General features: G+C 41.1%; 1 protein-coding gene across 4 annotated transcripts in view; it reads right to left on the bottom strand.

Moving 5' to 3' along the window:
• ITCH (itchy E3 ubiquitin protein ligase) overlaps positions 1–24,067 on the bottom strand; it is a 65,512-nt gene that overhangs the window by 21,018 nt on the left and 20,427 nt on the right. For all 4 annotated transcript variants that reach the window (XM_077335309.1, XM_077335308.1, XM_077335310.1 and 1 more), the window contains 11 exons: positions 23,941–24,065; positions 20,683–20,811; positions 15,171–15,213; positions 13,889–14,058; positions 12,785–13,019; positions 11,273–11,368; positions 10,241–10,415; positions 8,345–8,405; positions 4,753–4,837; positions 2,536–2,664; positions 1,035–1,107 (listed from right to left, as the gene is read on the bottom strand). In XM_077335309.1, coding sequence (XP_077191424.1) covers positions 1,035–1,107; positions 2,536–2,664; positions 4,753–4,837; positions 8,345–8,405; positions 10,241–10,415; positions 11,273–11,368; positions 12,785–13,019; positions 13,889–14,058; positions 15,171–15,213; positions 20,683–20,811; positions 23,941–24,065 — 1,321 coding nt within the window. The remainder of the gene's footprint in view (positions 1–1,034; positions 1,108–2,535; positions 2,665–4,752; positions 4,838–8,344; positions 8,406–10,240; positions 10,416–11,272; positions 11,369–12,784; positions 13,020–13,888; positions 14,059–15,170; positions 15,214–20,682; positions 20,812–23,940; positions 24,066–24,067) is intronic.

The raw sequence follows: 24,067 nt of genomic DNA, 5'->3' as shown, positions 1-24,067 counted from the left end.
ATGCGCCAACTTGTTATTTGCTGCTTCTCTACACAGATCCCAGTTAGACTTCTACAAGTAGTATGTTAAATATTAAAATCTTTGCTGACCCAAAAACTTAATCTTCTTTTGTACCACCTCAACCCTTTACTTTCTTCTGAAAAAAAAAAACAAAACAACCGTCCCTATCTAATTTCTAAATACTTCCTCTGGCTGAGATATCTGGCAAGATCCTCCCCCCCATGTACACAGATGGAATATTCTTACTTGTTACTGCCTCTCGCAAAGCAATGTCTCCAAGAACTCCCCCATCATAAATTCAGGAGACAGGTCTATTTTAGATAACTCTACTGTGCAAAACAAGTTGGACTAGATGAACCATCGGTCTGATCCAACAGGGCTCTTCTTATATGAGAGTTAGTTTTACATCATCAGCTAAAAATGAAGAAATGCCTTCTATACTATGTTTCTCTTGCTGAATAATAGAAAACTAAATTGGAATTTTAAAACAAACTTGTCTGCAATTTATTCCTGGTCAAATGAGCAGGAATGATATTGAGGATGGAAAATATGAGATTCAAGCATGTCTAACAAATTTTATCTTGAAACATGAAGTGATGGAGGGATTGTATTTTTTAGTTGTAGACTTCTTCTATTGAAAAGAAATCTTACTTGTTTGGATTGGATAGTCATCCAGTAACTATTTATTTTGCTATTCACAATGCCTTTCAATCATGAAAATTGTTCAGGAATTGCACACAAGATACACTTTAAAGTAAAAAAAATCATTGGTATCAAATGGATCAAAAATTTTGTGATAACCGGTGACAGAGGGAACAAGAGGGAGAATGGTATATTAATGCCCTTGCCTTAACTGGTGATCTGTGAGCTGCCACTACAACAAAAACCACTCTGCTATAAGAGCAGAGGGCTCCCCTGGCATCAGCAATCATGCATGTATTCTATAACCCTTACTCCTAAGATTATAGTTAAAACACTTTGGATGCTATTAAGAACCTGTATCTTCATAAATATATTTCCAAAATAAAATTTACCTGGCACCAAAACCGGAAATATTGGACTTTTGCTTTGAAATCACGAACATAGGCTATCTGAGGTCCATTGTCTCTGAAAATAAAAAGCAAAATTACATCTGTGGAACATAACTGTGCCACCTAAATTGGAGTGTCTTGCTCAAGTTAATTAGCTAGCAGTTATAAAACCAGAAAGCATGATTATAGGAAGGAACATATTTAAATACTTAGCAAGTAGAGAAAAAGCCACTGAAAGCTGAAGGCAACTCCTTAGGCTAGAGAAAAGCTCCAAATTTGGCTGAGCAGATAAGTGGTAGGCAACATGCCCACCAATAGGGCCCACATGTTCACAAGCAAGGGGAGTCAAAAATCTCCTACTAGAGCTACAACCTCCACTGCACCCCATCGTGTTCCCAAGGGAGTCCTCTGCCTAACAAGAACTGTTTTTGAGTGGTGTGGGGCATGGTAGAAGACAGGAAAGATTAATTCTGCAAGCAGCACTGTGCTTACAGTTTTTCAGATTGCATTTGTTTTGATTTATAGATGCAGATATAACACAGTGAACAGAAGGGAGACAGATCCTGAAGAGTCAAGGATAAATTCATTTTGAAAGACAGCATTTCCAAGAAAATATAAATCACTTTTCTCACTTCTTAAACTAATCAGTGCTACAGTTTATTATAAACTAGAAATATAGCCCGCTGTATGAGGGATACAGTGGGCGCTAGGAACTCACAGTTTGGTGTGTCCCGCAGCGACGGCTCTCCGCGGCGGCTCCCTATGGCGTCGGCTCTCGGCGGAGGCAGGGAGGCCCTGGCAGCCGCGCTCTGCGCGACTGTTGGAGGCTCCGTCTGGTGGCGGCCTGACGGAACGAGAGGCGCTTTGCGCCTCTCGCCGCATCAGGCCACTGGGCAGGGAGCCCCCGGTAGCCGCGTTCTGCGCGGCTGCCGGGGGCTCCCTCCGGCAGCAGCCTGAAGCGGCGAGAGGCGCTTTGCGCCTCTCACCGCGTCAGGCCGGGACCAACTGCGAGCCGCGCTGTGTGCAGCTCGCAGTTGCTGGGGATGGGAATCAGGGACCAATCGGCAGGCGCAAAGCGCCTGCCGATTGGTCCCTCCGATTGTCTGTCCAGAGGAAGGGTCCAATCCGGACCCTTCCTCATCATGGACACATCCCGCCCCAGAAGGCCTTAACGAATTATTTAGTCCACGGCGTCCGCGGCGCCGCGGGCGGTGTTTAGATAAGTGCATTGGTAACATGGCTTAGCTGACAGCTACCTAAGCATTAGTGTTCACTTGAGTTAGTTTATCCTTCAGTGTTTAAAATCAAATCAAAACAACTATCTCAAAAATGACCTGCCAAACATATTGCCTAATATAATCAACATTTTAAAATTATGCACTTCAATAGGTATGAAACACTGCTGCTGAAAGTAACACAATTAAAATATCTACTATAAATAATACTAGAATCCTGGAATACAACAGAACCCAAAAGAAGCTTATTTTACTGAAAGGAAGCTTACAGAGCAGACTTTCCAGTACGAGGATCTATATAGGTTGTTGTTCTTCTATTGTGATCAACAAAATACGGAATTCCATCCACAGTGAATCTCATCTCCCAGCCCTCTGGTAAAGGTTTTTCATTCAACTGACTGCAGAAATTAATATAAAGATATGAAACCACATTATACTTACTGTTGACAAAGAATACAATAAGCTACTTGTTATTTTTATTCACACTATTTCAGTAGCATGCCTATTCAAACTGAAAATTTAGTCATAGCAACAGGCAAAGGAGGCAAAACTAACACCACAAAAACTGTTTGCCAGCTTATGATTTTTCCCCTTTTTCCCATCTACAAAATGTTACTATATTTATTTATATATATACTTCTAAGTATAATTATAACTATATATATAATGTTAATATATCTATAAGTATGTCATATACTTATTTAATCCGTTGTGATTAGAATAGGAAAATTAAACCAGACAGGTTAGTCAACATAGTTATTTGTCAGGTTCCACTATAGTACTCTTCCATCATCTTTGTCTCTTTGATGGCCACACATACTGGGAGGCTGTTTTGCAGATGAAAAAGCAAATGGTTCCCAGAGCATAGAGGGTTTTTTTTTTGGGGGGGGGGGGAGAATGACCCAGAAAACCTTATCAAAGTTATAGGAATTATGTTCACATGATCTTAAGTGTCATAGATTTGGGAGGTGCAGAGACAGCAAGATGGGTGCAAAGTACCATGCATGCCAATTCATGGACAAAAAGTTAAAATTAGTTCATTGCCTTGCCTAGATGCTGTGTAGCTTACAGTTGTATCACTGGCTAGGAATTTAGAATTGATTCTTGATTTCTCCTTATCCATGGAGGCTCAGATCACTACAGTAGCTCAGATGGCATTCTACCACTTCGGCCAGGCCAAGGTACTAGTGCCCTACCTGGCCCAAGAACACCTAGCCACAGTGATCCATGCAATGGTCACCTCCAGATTAGATTTCTGTAACTCACTCTACATGGACCTGGAAACTACAACTGGTTCAAAATGCTGCAGCACGGGTCCTCACGAGAACATCTTGGAGGACCTATATTCAGTTAATTCTTAGGCAACTGCACTGGCTCCTAGTCATAATCTGGATCAAGCTGGAGATTTTGGTTTTGACCTTCAAGACCAAACACAGTCTGAGCCTGGCACACCCGAGAGATCCGCCTAGCTGACTATGCTCCCTGCAGAGCACTCCACTCAACCAATACAAATTGGCTGGTGATCCCTGGCCCTAGACATCTGGCCTCAAACAGGGCTAGGGCCTTTTTGGTCCTGGCCCCTACTTGGTGGGGTGAGCTCCTGGAAGAGCTGCAGGCCCTACTGGAACTTTGTCAGTTTTGTAGGCCTGCAAAATGGAGTTTTTCCACCAAGCTTTTGGTTGGGGGTAGTGAACAATGGAAACTGATACCATCATATGGGACCCTCCTTAAAGTAATGCCCCCCTGACCCCAAGTGGGAGATGGGAATGTCAAAACCAAGACTCACTGCTGGGGTAATTATGGAATTGTTTAACTGGTTTAAATTGTAATTTATACATGGTTGTGAACCACCCGAGTCAGTAACTCTGAAGAAACCAATTTCCACTCTCCACCTCTGATACCTATTTGGCAGAAAATGGGGAGCACTGTTATTTTCAGGCTACAGCCTCCTAACAATACTGTTGTTTCCAGTAGCCTGTTTCTTCCTTCTATTCTACCCAGTTCCATAATTTTGTCTGCTCAGTCACATCATGTAATGGGGTAGGGGTGTGCATGGTAGCAAATTAAAAAATCCTTCCACTTTTTCAGACGTTCTTTCTCCTTCATTTTGCTCTCTTCCTTTCATGACTAGCCTCCATTTTTTTCCTTCCTTCTATATGACTTTTTACATGTCATATTAAGATGCAAATATGCAGATTTCCTTTATTGATTTTATTATTTCTGTAAACATTCATAGTTTTAGCAAGAAGTCTGAAAAACCTGACCAAGACTGTTGATGATAGGACACAGGGTTGACGTAAGCCAAAAGCAACTTGATGGCAATTCACACACACATGCCCCAACTGTAAAAGTAGTCATCTCTTGTATGCTACTACTCCTTACTGTTTGAACACACACAAATCCTATTTTAGTAATCAATGTTGTCTTGGTTTTCCTTTTGTTTTGGGAAAGATTAAGAGGTTTAAGCATGAAGAGAAAACTCTTACCCTTGATTTCTAGGATCTTCCCACTGCGTAATACGAGTATTATGGTTTACAAAATACACCCTGCCATTGTTGTCCGTTCTCTTTTCTGACAGAAAATAAAAGTAATGTTAGTACTCAGTTCCTATCAATTGAAAAAAATCAATTCAACTGCATGTTGGACACTCTTTAAATGTAAATCCAGTACAAGTCAATCAGGAACCATCTACATGTGATATCTTCCCAGTATTCAGACACAGAGAAATAACAATTCTGAGCCTCCTGACTATGGTTTGGAAGATCTTGAATGAGCTTGCACACTCCTTAGTATCTCTGTCTACTGTGATTCCTTCCCAGCAAGCCATTAAGCATGACCCAGGCAAGCTGTAGTTTGAGCAAAACAGTTTACTTGAAAACTCAAACAGCAAACCATGATCAAACTACTGCTCACAATTCTAGTTTAAATACACATAAAAGGTAGGATCTTATCAAGCTACAGAACTCTTAAATAGGACAGGCAGCAGCTCTCCAGGATCTCAGGTAATGATCCTTCACATCACCTGAAACCTTATATTTTTAGCTAAATGCAGAAAATCTCATGTTCAAGGCAGACGTTCTACCATGGGACTATAGCCCTTCCCCAGTTTCTAGGCAAACTATGTTTTACTCAAACTACTATTTGCCCAATTATAAAGGAAGCACAGGGTTTGCTGAAAATGATGGGGGGGGGGGGAATCGCTAAAGTTCAGGTATGTAGACTTAAGCCACAATTCACTGCTATGTCTGAATGTGTTAATGGAAAGGCACACTGCAATTTATGTCCTTTCCCTTGTTGTCTTCCAGTGCCCCAAAGAAAGGCCAGACTTGAAGTTTATTCAGATAAAATTCAACAACTGCTTGTTGATTGTATCAAAATTCATTTTAAAAAATAGATCAGATAATTAACCTTAGCAGTCTTCTTCTAATCCATTTATGAAACCCAATTTCTACTTAAATTGAGGAAATCGTATTAAAAGATGCTGCTCAGATGATGTCAGAATTTAAAATGTGATTTATCTATAAATCAATAAATTGCATATATTTTCAATTGTATCTTGGGAAATATTCAAATGTGTGGAGGGACTAACAGCCATCATTAATATTGAAACACGTGCAACTCTTGTGTCTTCATCCAGCCACAATCCAGTCTGTGCTCATTTATGAGCACAAGAGAGCAACGAGGAAGAAGATACAGGAGTCACAAAAAAAGACTAAATTTCTGATTAATGCTCAGAATACTACTGTGCATAACAGAAGGAGAGAGAATAGAGCTGTATACCAATCCTTAGACTGTGTCCTGTCTGGATTCGAGCTCTCCTGGCAAAACTGACTTTCCTGCTATCTAGCGAAATCTGCACTACCAAAAAAGCCACTCTTGAAGGTCAGGAAACCCTCAAAAAGACATGGGCTGCAGCCTGCATGCACAACTTGAAAAAAAGCAAGTATTTTCTTGCAAGTGTGGGTATATCTTCCACTCGTATCTTCCAACAGTATCTTTGGATCCAACCCACTGTATTTAATTATGCTTAGTAAGACATGTCCCTGAATATCCAGTATTCCATAGCCCTGATCTGCAAAATCGGCAAGAAAAGAGAAAATGTGTCTGACATCAATTAGCTCCTGTATCAGACTTCTTCAGGAGAATGAATATTCAGTATTTAGAACTTTAAGGAGGACTTAACATAGGAAACTGAACTTCTGCAATTTTGTAATAAATACACTCTGGTCTTATAAACTATACAAGAGAAGAGTACCTATCTTTACACATTTTTTAAATTTTCTATGCTAAATACACTTGTTTTAACATCTCTTAAACGTATTTTGCCTTACCTATAGATACATTCAAACTATGGACAGAGCTTGACAGTTAAGCATGCTGAACTGGAAGCTATACTGGATTGTGCATAGACTAAGGTAAACTCTCCAGATGTCCAGAGAACAAGTCTGATGGTGGTGTCATGGACTGCCCCAGTGTAGCATGGGAGGATGCACGCTCACCAGAAGAGAACCTACTACTGCAACCCCTTCCAGTGAGGCTGGTGTCTCAGGGCCACTCCAAAGCATTGGTACCAGCCCTTGAATCAGCATGTTCTCACTCTTAACCAGATCCTCCAATATCTCCTAAAGCTACCCCAGGAGCAGGAGGAGACTAAGGCATGGACCAAACACAGGACTTTGCATCTGGTAGCCTAACACAGTGATCCCCAACCCGCGGGCCGCAGCCGGGCGCCGGGCCGCAAAGGCCGCAGCGCCAGGCCGCGGCTCCGTCTTCCCTCCCCCCCCAAAGCGAGAAGCTCGCCAGTCCCCGAGCAAATCGGCCGGCAAAGCGGCCGATTAGCTTGCGGCCCGGCAAGCTTCTCACTTCGGGAGGGGAGGGAAGAGAAGCTTGCTGAGAAGCTTGCTTTAGCGGCCGATTTGCTCGTGGCCCGGAGGGGCCGGGAGGGGAAGCCGCAGCCGCCGGCATGGTGGCGGCGCAAACGCGCGTGCGCGGACTGCCAAGTACGCGCGTTTGCGCCCCTGCCGGGCGCAAACGCGCGTGCGCGGCAGTCCGCGCACGCGCGTTTGCGCTGGGGCTGCCGCGCATGCGCGGGCCCCCGGGCCACCCTCTCCACCCACAACTCCACAGCAGTCCGCGGCAAGCGGAAGCTTGCGGACCGTTGGCCTAAGGCCTCCCGTCTCATATGGAGATGCTAGGAGAGAATAAGTTATCACAGGATCTGGATTCCATATTCCTCATGAGTAGAGGTGCTGTGGGGGGGGAGCTTGTGGGGAAGAACCTAACATGAGACCCAGAAAAGCCTGTAGGAAAGCACCCTATATAAAGCTGCTGAGAGGCTGCAAACAAGAGTAGGATCAACTTGTCAGCAGTCTTCCTGACTACCTTCCCAGTTGCCTGACTTGCCTTGCATCTATTCTCATTACTTGACTTTTGGACTACTTTTGAACTTTGCTTACATGACCTGACCTTGGACTGAGACCTTAGAATGCCTTCTGTCTTTGCCTTTGGATTATAATTTTGGACCTTGGACTGGGACCTAAGAACTCCTGTTGTGAGACCCAGTGCTTATTAAGACATGCAACTGGTAGCCAAGAAAGTAGCCAAGCAAACAGTTTTACTATTTATTAGCCTATTTATAACCTGTGTTTCCCATCTGACTCAAGTTCTATTATAATTCTGTTGAAACCATTTTGTTTTGGGTCCTTATGTGTACCTCACAAGGGTAGTTAATGTGATACCGATAACTTTCTAACAAAATATAAGTTTGTTTCAGATAAAAATCTTCTCAACTAGCCTAACAAAACATTAAAAAATTATTGAAATACTTATACTCTGTCTTACCTCTTGGCCCAAGAAAAAATAGAATATTTATATTATCCTGTAAGTCACATGCAAACATTCATTATTTAGATATTTCATAACTTGTTTTTAAGAAATCTTGTTTCATACTACATGTACTCTTGGTTGGGACTTAAGCAGCTAATTACAAAAATGAACCCACATCTTCATTATCTTTTTCAAAGAAAATTAATCAATTAAGTGATCCTGAGGACCAGTACCCATACAGAAAACCCTTACCCCATCCATGTGGCAGAGGACCAAGAGGATCAAATTCTTTGTTCTGTGTCAAGTCTTGATTCTACAATCACAAGATGATCGGTTACAACAGCCATTGACTGACTGGAAAATCTAAGATATCAAATCAACATTAGAAATCTCAAGAAAAGCACATGTCTTCAGATTACTCATTTAGACGGTAGGCACATCATCATTTGTTTCAATATGTGCACTGCTTAAAGAACAAAACTTCTTCAGGTAGAATGAAGGCAGAATCCAAGAGATTCATTCTGACAATGGCGGAACCTTCCTCTAGTGTAAGAATCATTCATGCTGACTGAAGGGACTCTTCTGCCCAAGGCACTTGCATTAGAAGATAGATCAGGGTGTTAACATTTTTAACAAAGAAAAGTGAGCCTATTACAATCTATGATTTTGTGAAGATGGCTTGTTTCTGATCAGATGGATGAATCATGTCCCTTGTGGGGGAGAGGCCCCACTCACAGGCATTACACAAAGTAGGGACCACACATTGTATTACAAGATTCATTGAAATCTGTTGCTAGAGAGTTTAATAGATTGGCTCTGGAGCATGTTAACCAATTTTGAGTCTGCAAACAAGGTTCCCAGGCCAGAACATAATGAGCCTCAAATTAAACTTTGACTATGGGAAGCTATATAAAAAAATCTTTGTAATAGCCTAGTGCTTATCTAGATTTGGCTTGTTTTCCTGCTTAACACATGAGAATGCACTTTTGAATGAGAGCTGGGCAACACTGAGAATTGTGTTTTTTAAAAAATAATATTTCAGAACTTGGGCCCCATATTAGACAACATTTATACAACATATAATAATTGGAGCATCATCTTATAGATCTTTTTTACCACAGAGCAAACCCAAATGTTATTTTATTGTATAAATTAAATTTGACCACTGAGGAAGACCCTTAGGGTCCAAATGCATCTGGCCTCACTTCCATGTGTTATTGTTGATTGTATGTAATGGAAATTTTATCAATATTCTTTAAAATTATGTGCACCTGATTCTAATTAATATTTGATTTTTAAACAAACCTTTTTCTGCAGCTCAACCTTTAGGTTCCTAACTTGTTTTGATTCAAAACCACCAGTAATGTTTATTTGCAACTGACACTAAGAAGCCATATCTTTCTAGGTTCTTCAAGGTAAGATACTTTGATTGACACAGTTTAAGGCAGTGGTCCCCAACCTTTTTATCACTGGGGACCACTCAACGCTTGACAATTTTAACTGAGGCCCGCGGGGGGGGGGGGGGTTGTTTACTCCTCTACTCTCAACCACTGCCCTAACGCTCTCTGACTCTGGTCGCTATGGTAATGTATAAACATCCCTTCAGCCGTCTGCAATCAAGTGAGCGCTCCTAAGCGCTGGGACTCCGGGGGGCGGGGCAGGGAAGCCGAGGCAGCGCTTCTGCTCAGGGAGGCGGGGTGGCTAGGGCGGGGGAGGGAGGCATGCCACCGAGCGCAGGCGTGGAGCTCTGAGCCTGCACATGTGCGCCTGCCAGATCGGATCGTTGATGAAGTAAAGGGCCGGGGGGGGGGGGGAGGCGTCCTTCACGGCCCACCTCCAATTAGTCGACGGACCACATGTGGTCCGCAGCCCACAGGTTGGGGATCACTAGTTTAAGGTATAAGTAACATCAATATTTTTACTTTGTATAAGGATATTTTAGATAAAACTTTCCATGTATGGCAAAGAATCAGAATTGCTGCAAATAGATTTTACACCACTTCTTTTTGGTTCAAGGATCTTAGCAAGTTCCTGCTTAGATTTTGAGGTCAAGGGCAAAGAAAGCATTGTTGAACTGAAATAACCAATTTCTCACCCACGCACATAGAACGTGGATGTAAATTTCAATCCAATCATCAGTGTTCTCACCCCATATATGAATCTCTGATTAAACTGTTGCATAGCTCCTTGAAGCTGGCTGCGTTGAAGTTGCCATTGTTCATAATTCCGGACAGATTCCAAAGTTGGCCGCTGCCAGGTTGTCGTTCTGGTAAAGTGGTCGACATAATAAATCCTTCCCATGTTGTCAACTCTGCGTTCCCAGCTAATAAACACAGACAAGATATTCAAGTGTATGCAATAACCTCATAATACCTTACCTATACACTACAATAGGAATGGACTCAGATAGCTTGTTCTACATAAATGAGAAAGTAGATCAGCATAATAGCTCGGCTATCTTGCTGGAAGAATGAGAGGAAAATGGTTGAATTTTAAATGCCATTATGGTTAACTTATCATATTACAGTTTCTATAATTTGATTATTTTTATTTTGAGTTAAGCCTTCAGTAACTAAGCCTTGAATGTCTATAGCCAGAAATCTATAGCCAGAAAACTTATTTTGCTGTGCTGAAGAAAGGTAGCATATAAGTATTTTAATTTTAATATTTCAATACAATTATTATTTGAACATCCCTTACTAAGAATTCTTGATAAGCACTTAACATAGTAGTCCATCATTTCAGCAAGATAGGCATATTCTCACACTTGGAAATGACAACCTACTTGCATGCAAACTTGGCAGAGACCTGCTAGAGGCAGCTCACAAAGCAAAACACAGTAAAATTATAAAAGCAGCATAAAATCTTAATTAAAACATAAAACCAGTCCTAGCTATAACATTAGCATATACCCACAAGCTTTGGGGTAATTTCAGTTTTTTGAAACAGGCAGCAATAAGCAATGCAACAGGCCTGCCTATACTGGATCCTTTCCCATGGCTCCCTTAGCCTCTGGGGCTCTTCAGCAATTGTTCATCCATTTGCCCAAATTAACTAGACATAAGGGTCACAATACAAAAGGGTCAAATTCAGAAGTCATGTTCCCCATATGTCATATTTAAAAAATAATCCCAAGTCTACTAGTACATTAATTGTTTCTCATCTCACTGAGTGACTCACCCTGGAGGAAGAGGCTCTGGCCTGTCCCACGTAGTTCTTTTTTCAACATGATCTACATAATACACTCTGCCATGTTGGTCCACTCTTTGCTCCCAACTAGAAATAGACAAATAGTTCAGATCTAGCATTGTTCAAATCTATTCAGCTCTGCATCCTTGCTATCACACAGTTTTGCAACTGATTCCTGGTTCATAATCACCCTGTAAGCTCTATTGTTCACTTAGGATTTGAAGACCATCTATGGGGTCCATGTATTCCAGCAAAGACTACAAAGCTGATGGTTCCAAAGATGACATAATATTTCAGCTACATGACTTTATCTAATCCTGAAAAGCAATTTTTATCTCATTGAGCTCAAGAAGGCTTTTTTGTTTAAATAGCTAGGGCATAAGTTACTTGTTTTAAATATGTTCTCCAACTTTGCAAAGTTCAGGTATAGAGCTTCTTAAGCCATACAAGCTAGAATTCAACACAAGGCAATAACAGCCATGTTGGCTCACTAGAATATTCATCCTACTGTTTAGAAGCTGCATATCTTCTCATTGACCGCAATACCCCTTTTCCTCCTTATGCACACTCAAGCAGTACTGTATTTGGTTAGCACTTTGTTGCTAAGAAGTCAGCTCTGATGTTTTGGGTTGTGGCAGCAAATGAAGGTGAAGTCTCCAAAACTGTTATAATACTGTGTTGCATACATGACCTCCCAGAAACATCTTGTTCATGATGATTACCTACTACTACTGTACTATATGCTACTCTTCCGCAGTATGAACACATGCACCTATTTTCATGTATCAAATGCTATACTTGATGGCTACAGGATGAGTGGCCAGACAAGTAGAAGAAAATAAATACACAGCCATATCAACAAATTGTTCATCATAATAATCAAACCAGTGAGAAAGTTTTGTATTAGGCAATTAAGTCTGATTAGAATAAAAAATGTATTGCAGAATCACAGAACTGGAAGGTGGTACATCCAGGGTCATCTAGTCCAACTACCTGCACAATGCAGGAACTGACAACTACCGACTACCCACAGTGACCACAATTTCATGCCCAAGTGATCCCCCCCCCCCACACACACACGCCAAAAATCTCCATAATCCAGCCTGGTTTGGAGGAAATTCACCTACCATCCCACAGTATTGATTAGCAATTCCCTGGGTATGCAAGGAAGGACCACGAGAGACAAACCCTGGCACATCTCTTCCTGCCCACCCACTCATAATCTGCCTAACTTCATAAAATCAGCATTTATGTCAGATGACTATCTAGCCTCTGCTTAAAAACTTCCAAAAGGAGAACCCACCACCTCCCAAGGAAGCCTGTTCCATTGAGAAACGACTTTCAGGAACTTCTTCTGGATGCTTAGCCGAAAATTCTTTTGCATTAATTTCAACACATTGGTTCTGGTCTGACTCTCTGGGACAAAAGAAAACAACTGCGCTCCATCTTCTATATAACAACTCTTTAAATATTTGTAAGATATAAAGAACATCAAGCTCTTACCCAGGTGGGAGAGGACCTTGACTGACTGTATGATGCGGCTGTGATGCAGGAGTCACTGGCTGAACTTGTCTGGATATTGGCGGTGTGGTCAAAGCAGCTGATGCAGGTATGGTTGCTCCTGATGTTGTCACTTCAAAGTTTTGTTCTGCTGCAACATTTGCAGTTGAGGTTGGCACCAATCCTGTACCAGCTCCTTCTGGTTCTGTGGATGCAGGTGATGGGCCATTGGTACATGCTGCAAAAGAACACAATCAGGAGGGTTTATGTTTCATATTGTTCTAACTGTAGTAGTCAGTCAGTAACCTTTTATTGGCATAAAATATGTATAAGACATATAAAAATAGGGTTTAAAATGTCAACAAAATAATAAAATAGGCCATGTACTGTACTGTAGTAGTACAAAACATGAATAGAGAAGCTTTTGAATATATAACTAGAACAAAAAAATTAAATAGTGAGACTTAACAAAAGCAATTAATATCTCAGGCAAAATGTTGTCTGGGTAATATATGTACAAACTTCACATTAAGCACTACATGGTCTTCGCTCACTTCTTCCCTGAGCTGGGGAGTCATGTAAAGTAGGAGGTGGAAGGTAAGCGAAAAATCAGATGTAGAGTAGAAAGAGTAGATGTAAAGTAGAAAGAAATATTGGAGAAATATAATAATAAAGGTTAGAATAGATACAGGACAGCGTACTCTCAACTACTGTCCATGATGAGGCATAAACAGCACTGAGAGGAGAGGCAGGAGAAAAAAGTCATTCCTGCCTCACTGAATGGATTGTGGGAATCACCCACCAAGATGTCCCCTTTCCTTCCATCAAGTCTTTTACTTAATGGCAGACAAAAATATTAGACTACACTAATGCTAAAGCATACATTTTAGGATTTAAGCCACAGCAGTTCAGATAAACCAATATTCAAGAAATCGATTTCTTAAAATAATCTCTGGAAATGGGACAGGTTCTTCAAAATACATAACAATAAAGGGAGCAGTAACATAATAACTTGGAAGTGGCAGTGAATAAATGCAATCATAAATAAATGATTTACAGGTAATGGATTTGAAGAAAAAAAACCACACTTCACATTGGTATACATACCAGATGGAGCAGAGGGCCTTCGTGGAGTGGGTGGAGGTGGCCGAGAGGGTCTGGGAGGTCTAGCAGGCTTAAATCCTCCGTTTGCAATTAATGGGCAATCAGTACCATTAGCTACCTGGCTTTCTTTAGACCCAGAAGCCTCAGTGCCTTCGGAACTGTGTGTGTTACTCCTAGAGAAGAAATAAAGCCAAAAGTATTATAAAGACCGAAAGGCTATGGTAGTCCAGTGCTTCTGCCCACTCTTGGCTGATGTGCCAGCTGTGCCCATTTCTGGCTCAATCTGTTCCATGTCTACTCTACTATGTACTCTACTTGGGGCAACTTTAAAAAGTGTTCAAAAGCTGCAGCTAGACTGCAGGTTGGGACGAGCTACTGGAAGCATATGACCTCAATACTACAGAAAACACACTGGCCACCAATCCACTCTTTGGCTTGGAACAGGGGTATCTGAAGGACCATCTTCTCCCATGTGCTCCTGCATAAGAATTACAATCACAGGGAGAGGTCCTCCTGACTGTCCCCACCAATCAAAGCAACTAATGTGGTGCATCGTTTGGTGGCGGTTCCGCAATTATGGAACAACTTAATTAATAACAAGGGAAGTTTTAAAGAGGGAATAATGGATTTTGAAAGGGGTTTTAAAATGCTACTATTTCATGAAATTACCTCATGAGACCTTTTTGCATTGCCCAGACAATAACATAGCAGCAATGCTGTCTTCAGTTGCCTAGTTAATCCAACTACCACAATTTCACATTGAATGAGGGAAGCAGTGGTCTGGATAAGAAGGAAGAATGGAGTGAGGATGAAATAGAAGTGGAGGGGGGTTAGTCGTGAGAAGGAGAGAAGGACATATAGGAGGGAAAGCAGCAGAGGCAAGAGAGGTAGGCAGAAGGGATGAAAGAGGGAAAGAAGCTGCAGGGCCATTAAGCTGCAGGACCAGCTGAGCAACCTTGGGCTCTTGCAGACTTTTCATGCATGTCCAAGGAAATGCCAATTGCCACTTTGGGGTTGGGAGGCAAATTGGTCACTATGGTTGGGCAGGTAGTTGTGAATTTCCTGCTTTCTGCAGGGGGTTGGACTAGATGACCCTGGAGATGCCTTCCAACGTTATGATTCTAAGATGTTTGTTATGGGGAGGAAGGCTAGTGATCGTAAACTGCTTTGAGACTCTTTCAAGCAGTTAAAAGCAGAATACAAAACCCCCCAGTTTTTAACTCTCTTCAAACTGACAAACACAAATTGCAACTTCAGAAGGAACTATCTCAGCTCAAATACTTACCTTGTTTCATTTTTTGCTCTGGAGCCATCGTTCTGTGTGGGACCTTTAATATTAAGAAAATGTGACAAATTATTTAAAACTTATGTAGGCTCCTAAAAAGCTACAAGATGACAAAACCTGTCTCTTCCAATAATTGTGTGTACAAGAAGATACCCCTTCATTCATTTTTAAGATACTATAAATAGCATCACATGCATGATAATCTTTCTAGAAAATATTCTGCTAAATAAATCCAATGATAGCATTTCTTGTTCATCAGTTTTGAAAATTCTGAAGCCTAGTGTCTCAGAGTCTACACCACACTTTCTCAACCAGGGCTGTGTGAAACTCTGGGGCTTCCTGACAACCTGGAAGGGTTTCCCAAATGGGTGGGAGTTAATTATGTTTAATTATTAAACATTTATCAGGTGATATGATCATATATGGTTATGTTGATCCACCTCTCCCAAAATGGCCAACAATGGACCTGGAAGGAGGGAAGAGGAGGGCTCCAGGTGGGTGTGTACACAGCTACACCTCCCAGCTGTATTGTGCATAATCATGTCACTTCTGGGGTTTCTCAAAGTCTGAAGAATTGTTTTAGGGGTTTCTCAATAGTAAAAAAAACTTGAGAAATGCTGATCTAGACAGCTATGAAATATACAGTATTGTTCAGTATATTGTTGTTAAAGGTGACTGGTAGCACACCTACAAAAGTGACATCAACCTATTTATGATGGTAAACCTACCTATGACAATATTAAAATCATAGTTAAGAGCTGCAGTGAACCTCTATTTCTATAGTATTAATAACATATAGATATCTGCAGAAGAATGAACACTGCAGAAGGAAGTGTTCCATGCAAACCCAGGAAAGAATTAATAGCATAAAGACAGGAAAGTATAGTACAAAGTAAAATGCAGTACAAGTAGTTGATATTTGAATTGGTGATTTTATAACATAACTAGGAAAAGAGCCCAGTGTAAAAAAAATACAATGGGCGCTAGAAGGTGGGGGCAGAGGGAGAGATAGGGGAGGGAAGGGAAGGGCAGCGAGCGGGAAGGAAACAGACCTTAAAGAGGAGGCGGCGTCGAGGGCGGGCGGTGGTGGCGGGGCGTCCTTGGCTCCTCGGCGGGTCCTGGGCGGCCATCTTCGACTGCGGGCGGGTATTGCGGAGCTCCGTTGTCGCTAGGCAAGGAAGTCCCCGTCAGGAGCCAGGAGCGGGGACTCCCTTGCCGGCAGCCTGACGCTGTGGGAGGCGCTTTGCGCCTTCCACGGCGTCAGGCCGCCGGCCAAGGAGCAACTGTGAGCCGGGCTGTGCGCGGCTCGCAGTCGCTCTGGCGGGGAATCGGAGGGACCAATCGGCAGGCGCAAAGCGCCTGCCGATTGGTCCCTCCGATAGTCTGTCCGGAGGAAGGGGCCAATCGGCACCCTTCCTCATCCCGGACACAGCCTGCCTTCCAAGGGCTTACTGTTTTATTTAGTCCGCGGCGCCTGTGGCGCCGCGGGCTTGTGTTAAGATGTTTAAAAAGATTCTAATGAAGTCTGTGAATGTCTGATGTGAAGGAGAAAAACTAAAAAGCGTTCAAGGTTAGCTTCTCCAAAGCGTTACCTGGCGCACAAGGTAAAAAGATACTGTTGCAACTTGAAAAGAAGCCTAAAAGGAGAACAAAATTTCTAGTCAAGAAATATTTGATGATCCAAAGAAGCAGGTTACCAAAACCAAAGCTTGCTGAAAGGATAAAAACAAAAGCCTAAAATGGCAGTTTAGAGATGAAAACTGGGAAGATAAAGGGCCCAATAAGGAACAAGCAAGGAGCCTCTTGTGGCGCAGAGTTGTAAGGCAGCCGTCTGAAAGCTTTGCCCATGAGGCTGGGAGTTCAATCCCAGCAGCCGGCTCAAGGTTGACTCAGCCTTCCATCCTTCCGAGGTCGGTAAAATGAGTACCCAGCTTGCTGGGGGGTAAACGGTAATGACTGGGGAAGGCACTGGCAAACCACCCCGTATTGAGTCTGCCATGAAAACGCTGGAGGGCGTCACCCCAAGGGTCAGACATGACTCGGTGCTTGCACAGGGGATACCTTTACCTTTACCTTTAAGGAACAAGCAACCAAAAAATAAAAGAGGAACACAGGCAGATACAAGAGAATAGTCATATGATGAGAAAAACAGCAGAGGCATGAAATCCCTTTTTCATCTCAATGTCACACAAAGGTTTGGAATCTCAAAACTATCAATGGAGTAAATTAAGATAAAGGATTCCTGCTGATTATCCTTTCAACTGATCACCCCATTTTGGTCACTCCCATCTTTTGGTGCTAGCCATGGAGAATTCATGACATTCCCTCTCCATTTTTCATACTACTCCAGACAGCCCTCTAGAGCAGCTCTTCAAAAGCTGCAGCACATAGGAGAAACTGGCAAAAATCCTTACAATGAGCTCCATCTATTGGCAGTTCTTTAGGGTTCAACTGTACAGCTAATACACTTGACAAAAACAATGAGGTATACAATTTAGTCCCCAGATGAACTCTACCGCTTCATCTGCATTTGAACAATTTTGTGTGGTTGTTCTAATAATCAGCTAAGTCATCTATCTATCAAGATATTTTTATACCACCACTCTTAGGCTTGTGCCACCTCAGGGAGGTTGACAACCAATTAATGATGTACAGCCAGTTAATGAAAAACTAAGGAAAGTGCATAGGGTGCCGCCTGCTTTGAAAAGGTGGACAATCCCTTTTTCTGTAGTGAACTTCGGCTGTAGTGAACTTCGGCTATCAGTCTCCCTTTAATAATAGATAAGTACTCATACAATATAAAAGGTCTGTAAGAAGTGAGCAAGATTCTGATGAAATTTTAGTAAGGATATCTTCCAGGACAATCTAAAATATTTATGTTTTAAAATATTTATATCTTACTTTCAGCTGCATTTTTAGTTGGCCTACATTAGCCTTTCTCAACTTTTTCGCCATTGAGAAATCCCTGAAATATTTTTCAGTCTCCAAGAAACCCCAGAAGTGGCACAATCATGCAGGAATATAGTTGCGAAACATAGCTTGTATACACCCACCCAAGGCCCCTCCTGTTCCCCTCCCTCCAGGCCCACCATTGGCCTTTTTTTGGGGGGGGGGGTCAACATGACCATATATAGTTATATCACACAATGAATGTTTCACATATTTTAAAAAATATATTAAAAACTAATTAGCCCCCACCCATTTGGGAAACCCTTCCAGGACCATTAAGAAACCCCAGGGTTTCACAGAACCCTGTCCTACATGAACAAAATACTTACAGTAATAGTCAATCACAAGTTTAAAAAGAGCAGTTTGGTGCCTGTAGGTAGACACTTTCATAGGTCATTCCAAACTCCAGACTAATTTAGGTTAAACTAACAGAAAAATTTCCTACAATAAACTAATTATAATGAGCAAGAGCCAAGGAAGAAAGCAAGAGCTTTTGAGCTGCTTCCCCATTATTGCAAAAAGACTTCTGTCTTTGTTCTGTTGCCCTTAAGGGAACCCATGGCCTGATGCATGAGGCAGTCACTCCTCTTTGCCTCATAACAGGGCCACCTTGGGAGTTGTCAAAAGTGATTGTGTCAAATTGAATCTCCTTCCATGAACAGACAGAGTGTTGACAACTGAGGGGAAGGGGATATGCAGCTCTAGAAAGAAATTGGAAGTTTTCACTGGTCTTGCTCCTGTACAAATTTTATAAATGTACAGAAGACAGTGTGGCTATAAGGTAAGTGAATAACTGGCTGAGGAACTGTATACCAAGAGTGGTTGTAAACAGTTCAGCAGGTGCTTGGAGGACTTTGATGACTGGCACTCTAAAAGGTCCATATGTGTTATACTTATAATATTAAAAGATCAAGGAGACAATAAAAACAGACTTCAGGATCATAATTCAAAGTGATGGGGAAGTTGTAAAGACTGGGCAAGAAATGGATGTAATACAGAACAAAGGTACATTGTACTAAGAACACGGAGATGTACAGCACATACCATGGCAATATCTAACAAATAGTAGTACAAGGAAAAAGGCCCAGGGTCATAACTGAAAAGTTGCATTTGAATCAGCCATTGCAAAGCAAGCAAGCACCATATAGCTTATACATGGGGCATTTTGCACACTCCACTCTGCATTTCAGGCAATTGTTGTTGTTATGTGCGAAGTCGTGTCCGACCCATCGCGACCCCATGGACAATGATCCTCCAGGCCTTCCTGTCCTCTACCATTCCTCTACCATTTCAGGCAATACATTATTCCAATAACATTAAATTCTGGTCACTCCACAGCAAGATGAAAATGGAAAAACTTGAAAATTCCAACAATAATAAGAAGGCTGGACAATGGGAGAAACGAAGGAAAGATTTGGAGCTACTTTGTGATCAGATACAAGCAGCTGAATATAGAAACACAAAAGCCCTGCCAAACATTAAGTATATTATTATCATCATTTTCCTCATTAATGTACACTGCAATCAGGCCTCATTTTTATGAGTAAAGGACAAACAGGGATAGAAATATGCAGAGATAAGCTACACATTTGACAAACACAAAGGAACAAAAATATCTTGCAGAGAGACAAAAACATGAAAAAATGTATTGCAAAAGCTGCATTTTACTCATGCACATGTATATTTTGTTAGCTGCCTCTAGTGGATCTTGAGAGGGTAGAAAGGAAGGATATAAAATTAGTAAAATAAAAATATAACAGGATCAAGCTCCAACGTAAGTTGTGTGCTTGGACTTTTAGCAATGCAGCCCTCTTTAGAATTTCCAGGGAGTTTGCTTTGACCTGGTTAGCATTGTCCTGTAAAGCAGTTTTCTAGCAATAGAAGAGGCAGAGTGGATTCTGTTTTCCAGAAAACTACACAGCAAGTTAAACAAGCATTAAACTGATTGGTCTAGAGATGGACTCAAACCATCATGTAGGGAGATTGACCACATGACCGTTTGAAGACTGCAGTCCCATTTTTAGAGATGAAGATTCACTGTCCTGTGACAGAGATAGTTAAGGTAGGATTCCTACTTCTGATGGCCCATGAGATCTTTTCAGCTCAGTTATCCGAATTAGGGCACTCTTGTGGACAAATCTACAGTTAGTAGCCTGTTATGCCCACTTCCAGATGCATACCTACATTAGCACATGTTGCACACTAAGTCTACAAGAAAGGGGGAAACCAACCCTAATTTACAAAAGGTTCCCTATCAATCAGGGCATTAAAGTAAGCTGCTACTGACAATTGTTCAGAAAGAACTTAAAATGGGACTTCCTATCTTCTGCTCTGAGCCCCACCCCAGCCTGGGAGACAGCAGCAATAATAAATTTACTTTCACCCCAAGAGATGCTTTCTTACTCTTCTTGAAGCTGATGATTGAGTAAAATAGCTCAAAGAGTGCTTTCCTTATAACATATGTTTTCAGCCCTAAGCCCTTGAGAGAAAGTTCATAAGAAGTTAACAACTATTTATTCAATGTAGCCACAATAAACACATATGATACACAAATGTTACTCACTTGGAGCATCCCCATTGGTTAGCAGCTCAGGATCTACTTGCATGCCATCTAAACAAACAGACAAGTCTCCAATCACTTCAGCTGGTTCTTTGTCACCGACAAGAAGCAAGTTCACGATCACTTCTTCCACTATTGAGAATGCAAAAAGATTTACCATTCTTAGCGTTTAATATAATTGAGTACAATTAGCTACCATTAAGAAAAGATCTTATAAAAGTTCTGTAACAAACAATACTGCAATTCAATTTCTTTTGAAAAGCTTATCAAACATGATTCCCTTCTTGAGAACAGTATTCCAGAGCTCTAGCTCTTCAGTTTTACACTAAAGACCACATTCAGTTATAACCAACATCACAGTTCTACTGACTGATTAAAATGTTTGACTGCCTTTCCTATATAATAGGCCAAGGTATCTCATATTTACATTCATGAGAGGCACTTGGGAAGTAGATAAGCTAGCCAGAACACTGCTATGGTCTTGGATGAGCTAGCACACTAGATCTACAACCAGTTCGAGATACAACTTTTTTTTTGTTACGTAAGTTATATTGTAGATTTGTACTGCCCATCCCTAATCAGAAAGAAAAGTGAAATATAAACAAGTGCCTTAAAAACAGAAATTGAATGCCTTGATCTTTATACAGTACATACATTTTAAAGGTCACCAAGAACATGTGAAATAGTAGAAAAATGAATGAGAAATACAGAAGCATTGTACAGTACTGCATGAAGTAAAGAGGACAATTATTAAGTGTGCTTCCTATAAATCAGTAAACAGAATAAATATTTTGTTACATATACTGTCCAATATACAGATACTATCTTAAAAAGTATCACTAACACATTTACAGTTTTACCCAAAAATATGCCCCCCCCAACAAAACAACTAAATATCTGAAAATTATTTTTGACTTCAAGATGCGGGGGGAGCCAGAATGGATGTGCTGAAGTTATTTCTGTACAGTATGAAAACCTATTCCAATGCTGATAAAAAGTAAAATTAATTATTGTAAAGAAAATTAGGAAGTGGTAACAGAAAGCTATTACACACCACCCCAACAACTGAAATAAATAGCTGAAGACTAAATTAACAGATGCTACTTCCAGGATATTTGAAGAACTGATGACTTCTATCTCATGGTGGATATAAAAAGCAACACAAAAATGAACTTCAGCATGGATTTCTGTTCCCCACAAGCAAGGACATTTTATATGAATTACATTACAACAGAAACATTTTTTAACATACAACAGTTTATATGTGCACCCATGTATTCAAACCAGCTGCACTGGGAATATTCAAAATCACAACCCTAAGCTGTTTGAAGTGAACTAGGGGAAAGCTGATCACTTTCACAATATACAATTTCAAAGCTAGTGGATCCTTTATGTTTGCTGAAATATATTACGTACTTAAAACAGCACATTTGGATTGCTACGTTAAAACACTGTGGTTCCACAAAATAATTTCCAGATTTATGCCATATTGTTTATTAGGACCAAGAAAATTATACAGTATTGCACATTTTTTGCTACTTCGGTTGGTTTTATTAAAACATACTTTACAATTTTTATTTCGGTACAATAAAAACATGTAGCCGCTGTCCAGAATGTGATACAATTCAGAAGTCACAACCTCCAGCGCAGTCTCCTCTACACTAAGCCAAGACTGAAAATTTCCTGATTTGAAAAAATCTATTAAAGATAACAGAAGTACAGATCCAGAAGTAAAGTTCCAGAAGTACAGGCAGGATTTTGAAGAGGCAGAGGAACTAGAGATCAAATTGCCAACATACGCTGGAGAAAGCTAGGGAGTTCCAGAACAACATCTACTTCTGCTTCATTGACTATGCTAAAGCCTTTGATTGTGTGGAGCACAACAAACTGTGGCAAGTTCTTAAAGAGATGGGAATACCAGAGCATCTTATTTGTTTCTTGAGAAATGTATATACAGGTTAAGAAGCAACAGTGAGAACTGAACATGGAATCACTGATTGGTTCAAAATTGAGAAAGGAGTTCGGCAACTGTCGCCTTGCCTATTTAACTTGTATGCGGAGCACATCATGAGAAAGGCGGGATTACAGGAGTCACAAATTGGGATGAAGATTGCAAGGAGAAATATCAACAACCTCAGATATGCAGATGATACCACTCTAATGGCAGAAAGTGAAGAGGAACTAAAGAGCCTGTTGATGCTGGTGAAGGAGAAGAGTGCAAAAGTTGGCTTGAAATTCAACATCAAGAATGTCAATTCCTCTCAATTCCTGGCAAATAGATGGGGAAGAAATGGAGATAGTGACAGATTTTATTTTCCTGGGCTCCAAGATCACTGCAGATGGGGACTGCAGCAAAGAAATTAAAAGACGCTTGCTCCTGGGGAGGAAAGCTATGGCAAATCTAGACAGGATCCTAAAAAGCAGAGACATCACCCTGCCAACAAAAGTGCGTTTAGTCAAGGCTATGGTATTCCCAGTTGCAATGTATGGCTGCGAAAGTTGGACCATAAGGAAGGCTGAGCGTCAAAGAATTGAGGCTTTTGAACTCTGGTGCTGGAGAAGACTCTTGCGAGTCCCTTGGACTGCAAGGCGAACAAACCGGTCAGTCCTAGAGGAGATCAGCCCTGACTGCTCCTTAGAAGGCCAGATCCTTCTAAGAAGATGAAACTCAAATACTTTGGCCACCTCATGAGAAGGAAGGACTTCCTGGAGAAGAGCCTAATGGTGGGAGCAATTGAGGGCAAAAGAAGAAGGGGACGACAGAGAATGAGGTGGCTGGATGGAGTCACTGAAGCAGTGAGTGTGAACTTAAATGGACTCCGGGGAATGGCAGAGGACAGGAAGGGTCGGACACAATTTTGCACCTAACAACAACAGTTAAAGATAAGGTTGTTAACACTATCAGCTTGAAGATTCATCCAAAGGTATAATTAATGCATGCCTAAATGCTTATTTGCATACAGGAACTCTTTTTGCACTGAACTGGAAAAAATCTATGGCTTGTTCTGGAGCACTATCATTCAAACCAGGAAAGCTTCAGTTTTAGTTTCATGCATGAGAAAAAGAAGAGGATTACCCATGCTTGTCTGAGTTTGTGATATTTGAATACAATTAGTCAAGCTATAACATACTACCAGAAGCAGTCTTAAAAGGGATGCGAAAAAATATATTATTAAATTACAATTGGTTCAATTAAGCTATTCTTTAAATGGGACTGCATATGTACACAAAATTCTCAGGTATGTGATACTATACACTTACGTTTCATATTGTTTGCTTTGAGCGTTTCATGAACATCTAGAGTGGCACTTCCCAATAAGACATCAGACTTCAACGTTTGGTGACTCCATACGTGGAAATTTAGTTTGCTGAATGGAGTGACAATTCT

The sequence above is a fragment of the Paroedura picta genome, chromosome 4, assembly GCF_049243985.1.
Source record: "Paroedura picta isolate Pp20150507F chromosome 4, Ppicta_v3.0, whole genome shotgun sequence".
Taxonomy (NCBI): domain Eukaryota; kingdom Metazoa; phylum Chordata; class Lepidosauria; order Squamata; family Gekkonidae; genus Paroedura; species Paroedura picta.
This window is presented reverse-complemented; position numbering and strand designations above follow the sequence as displayed.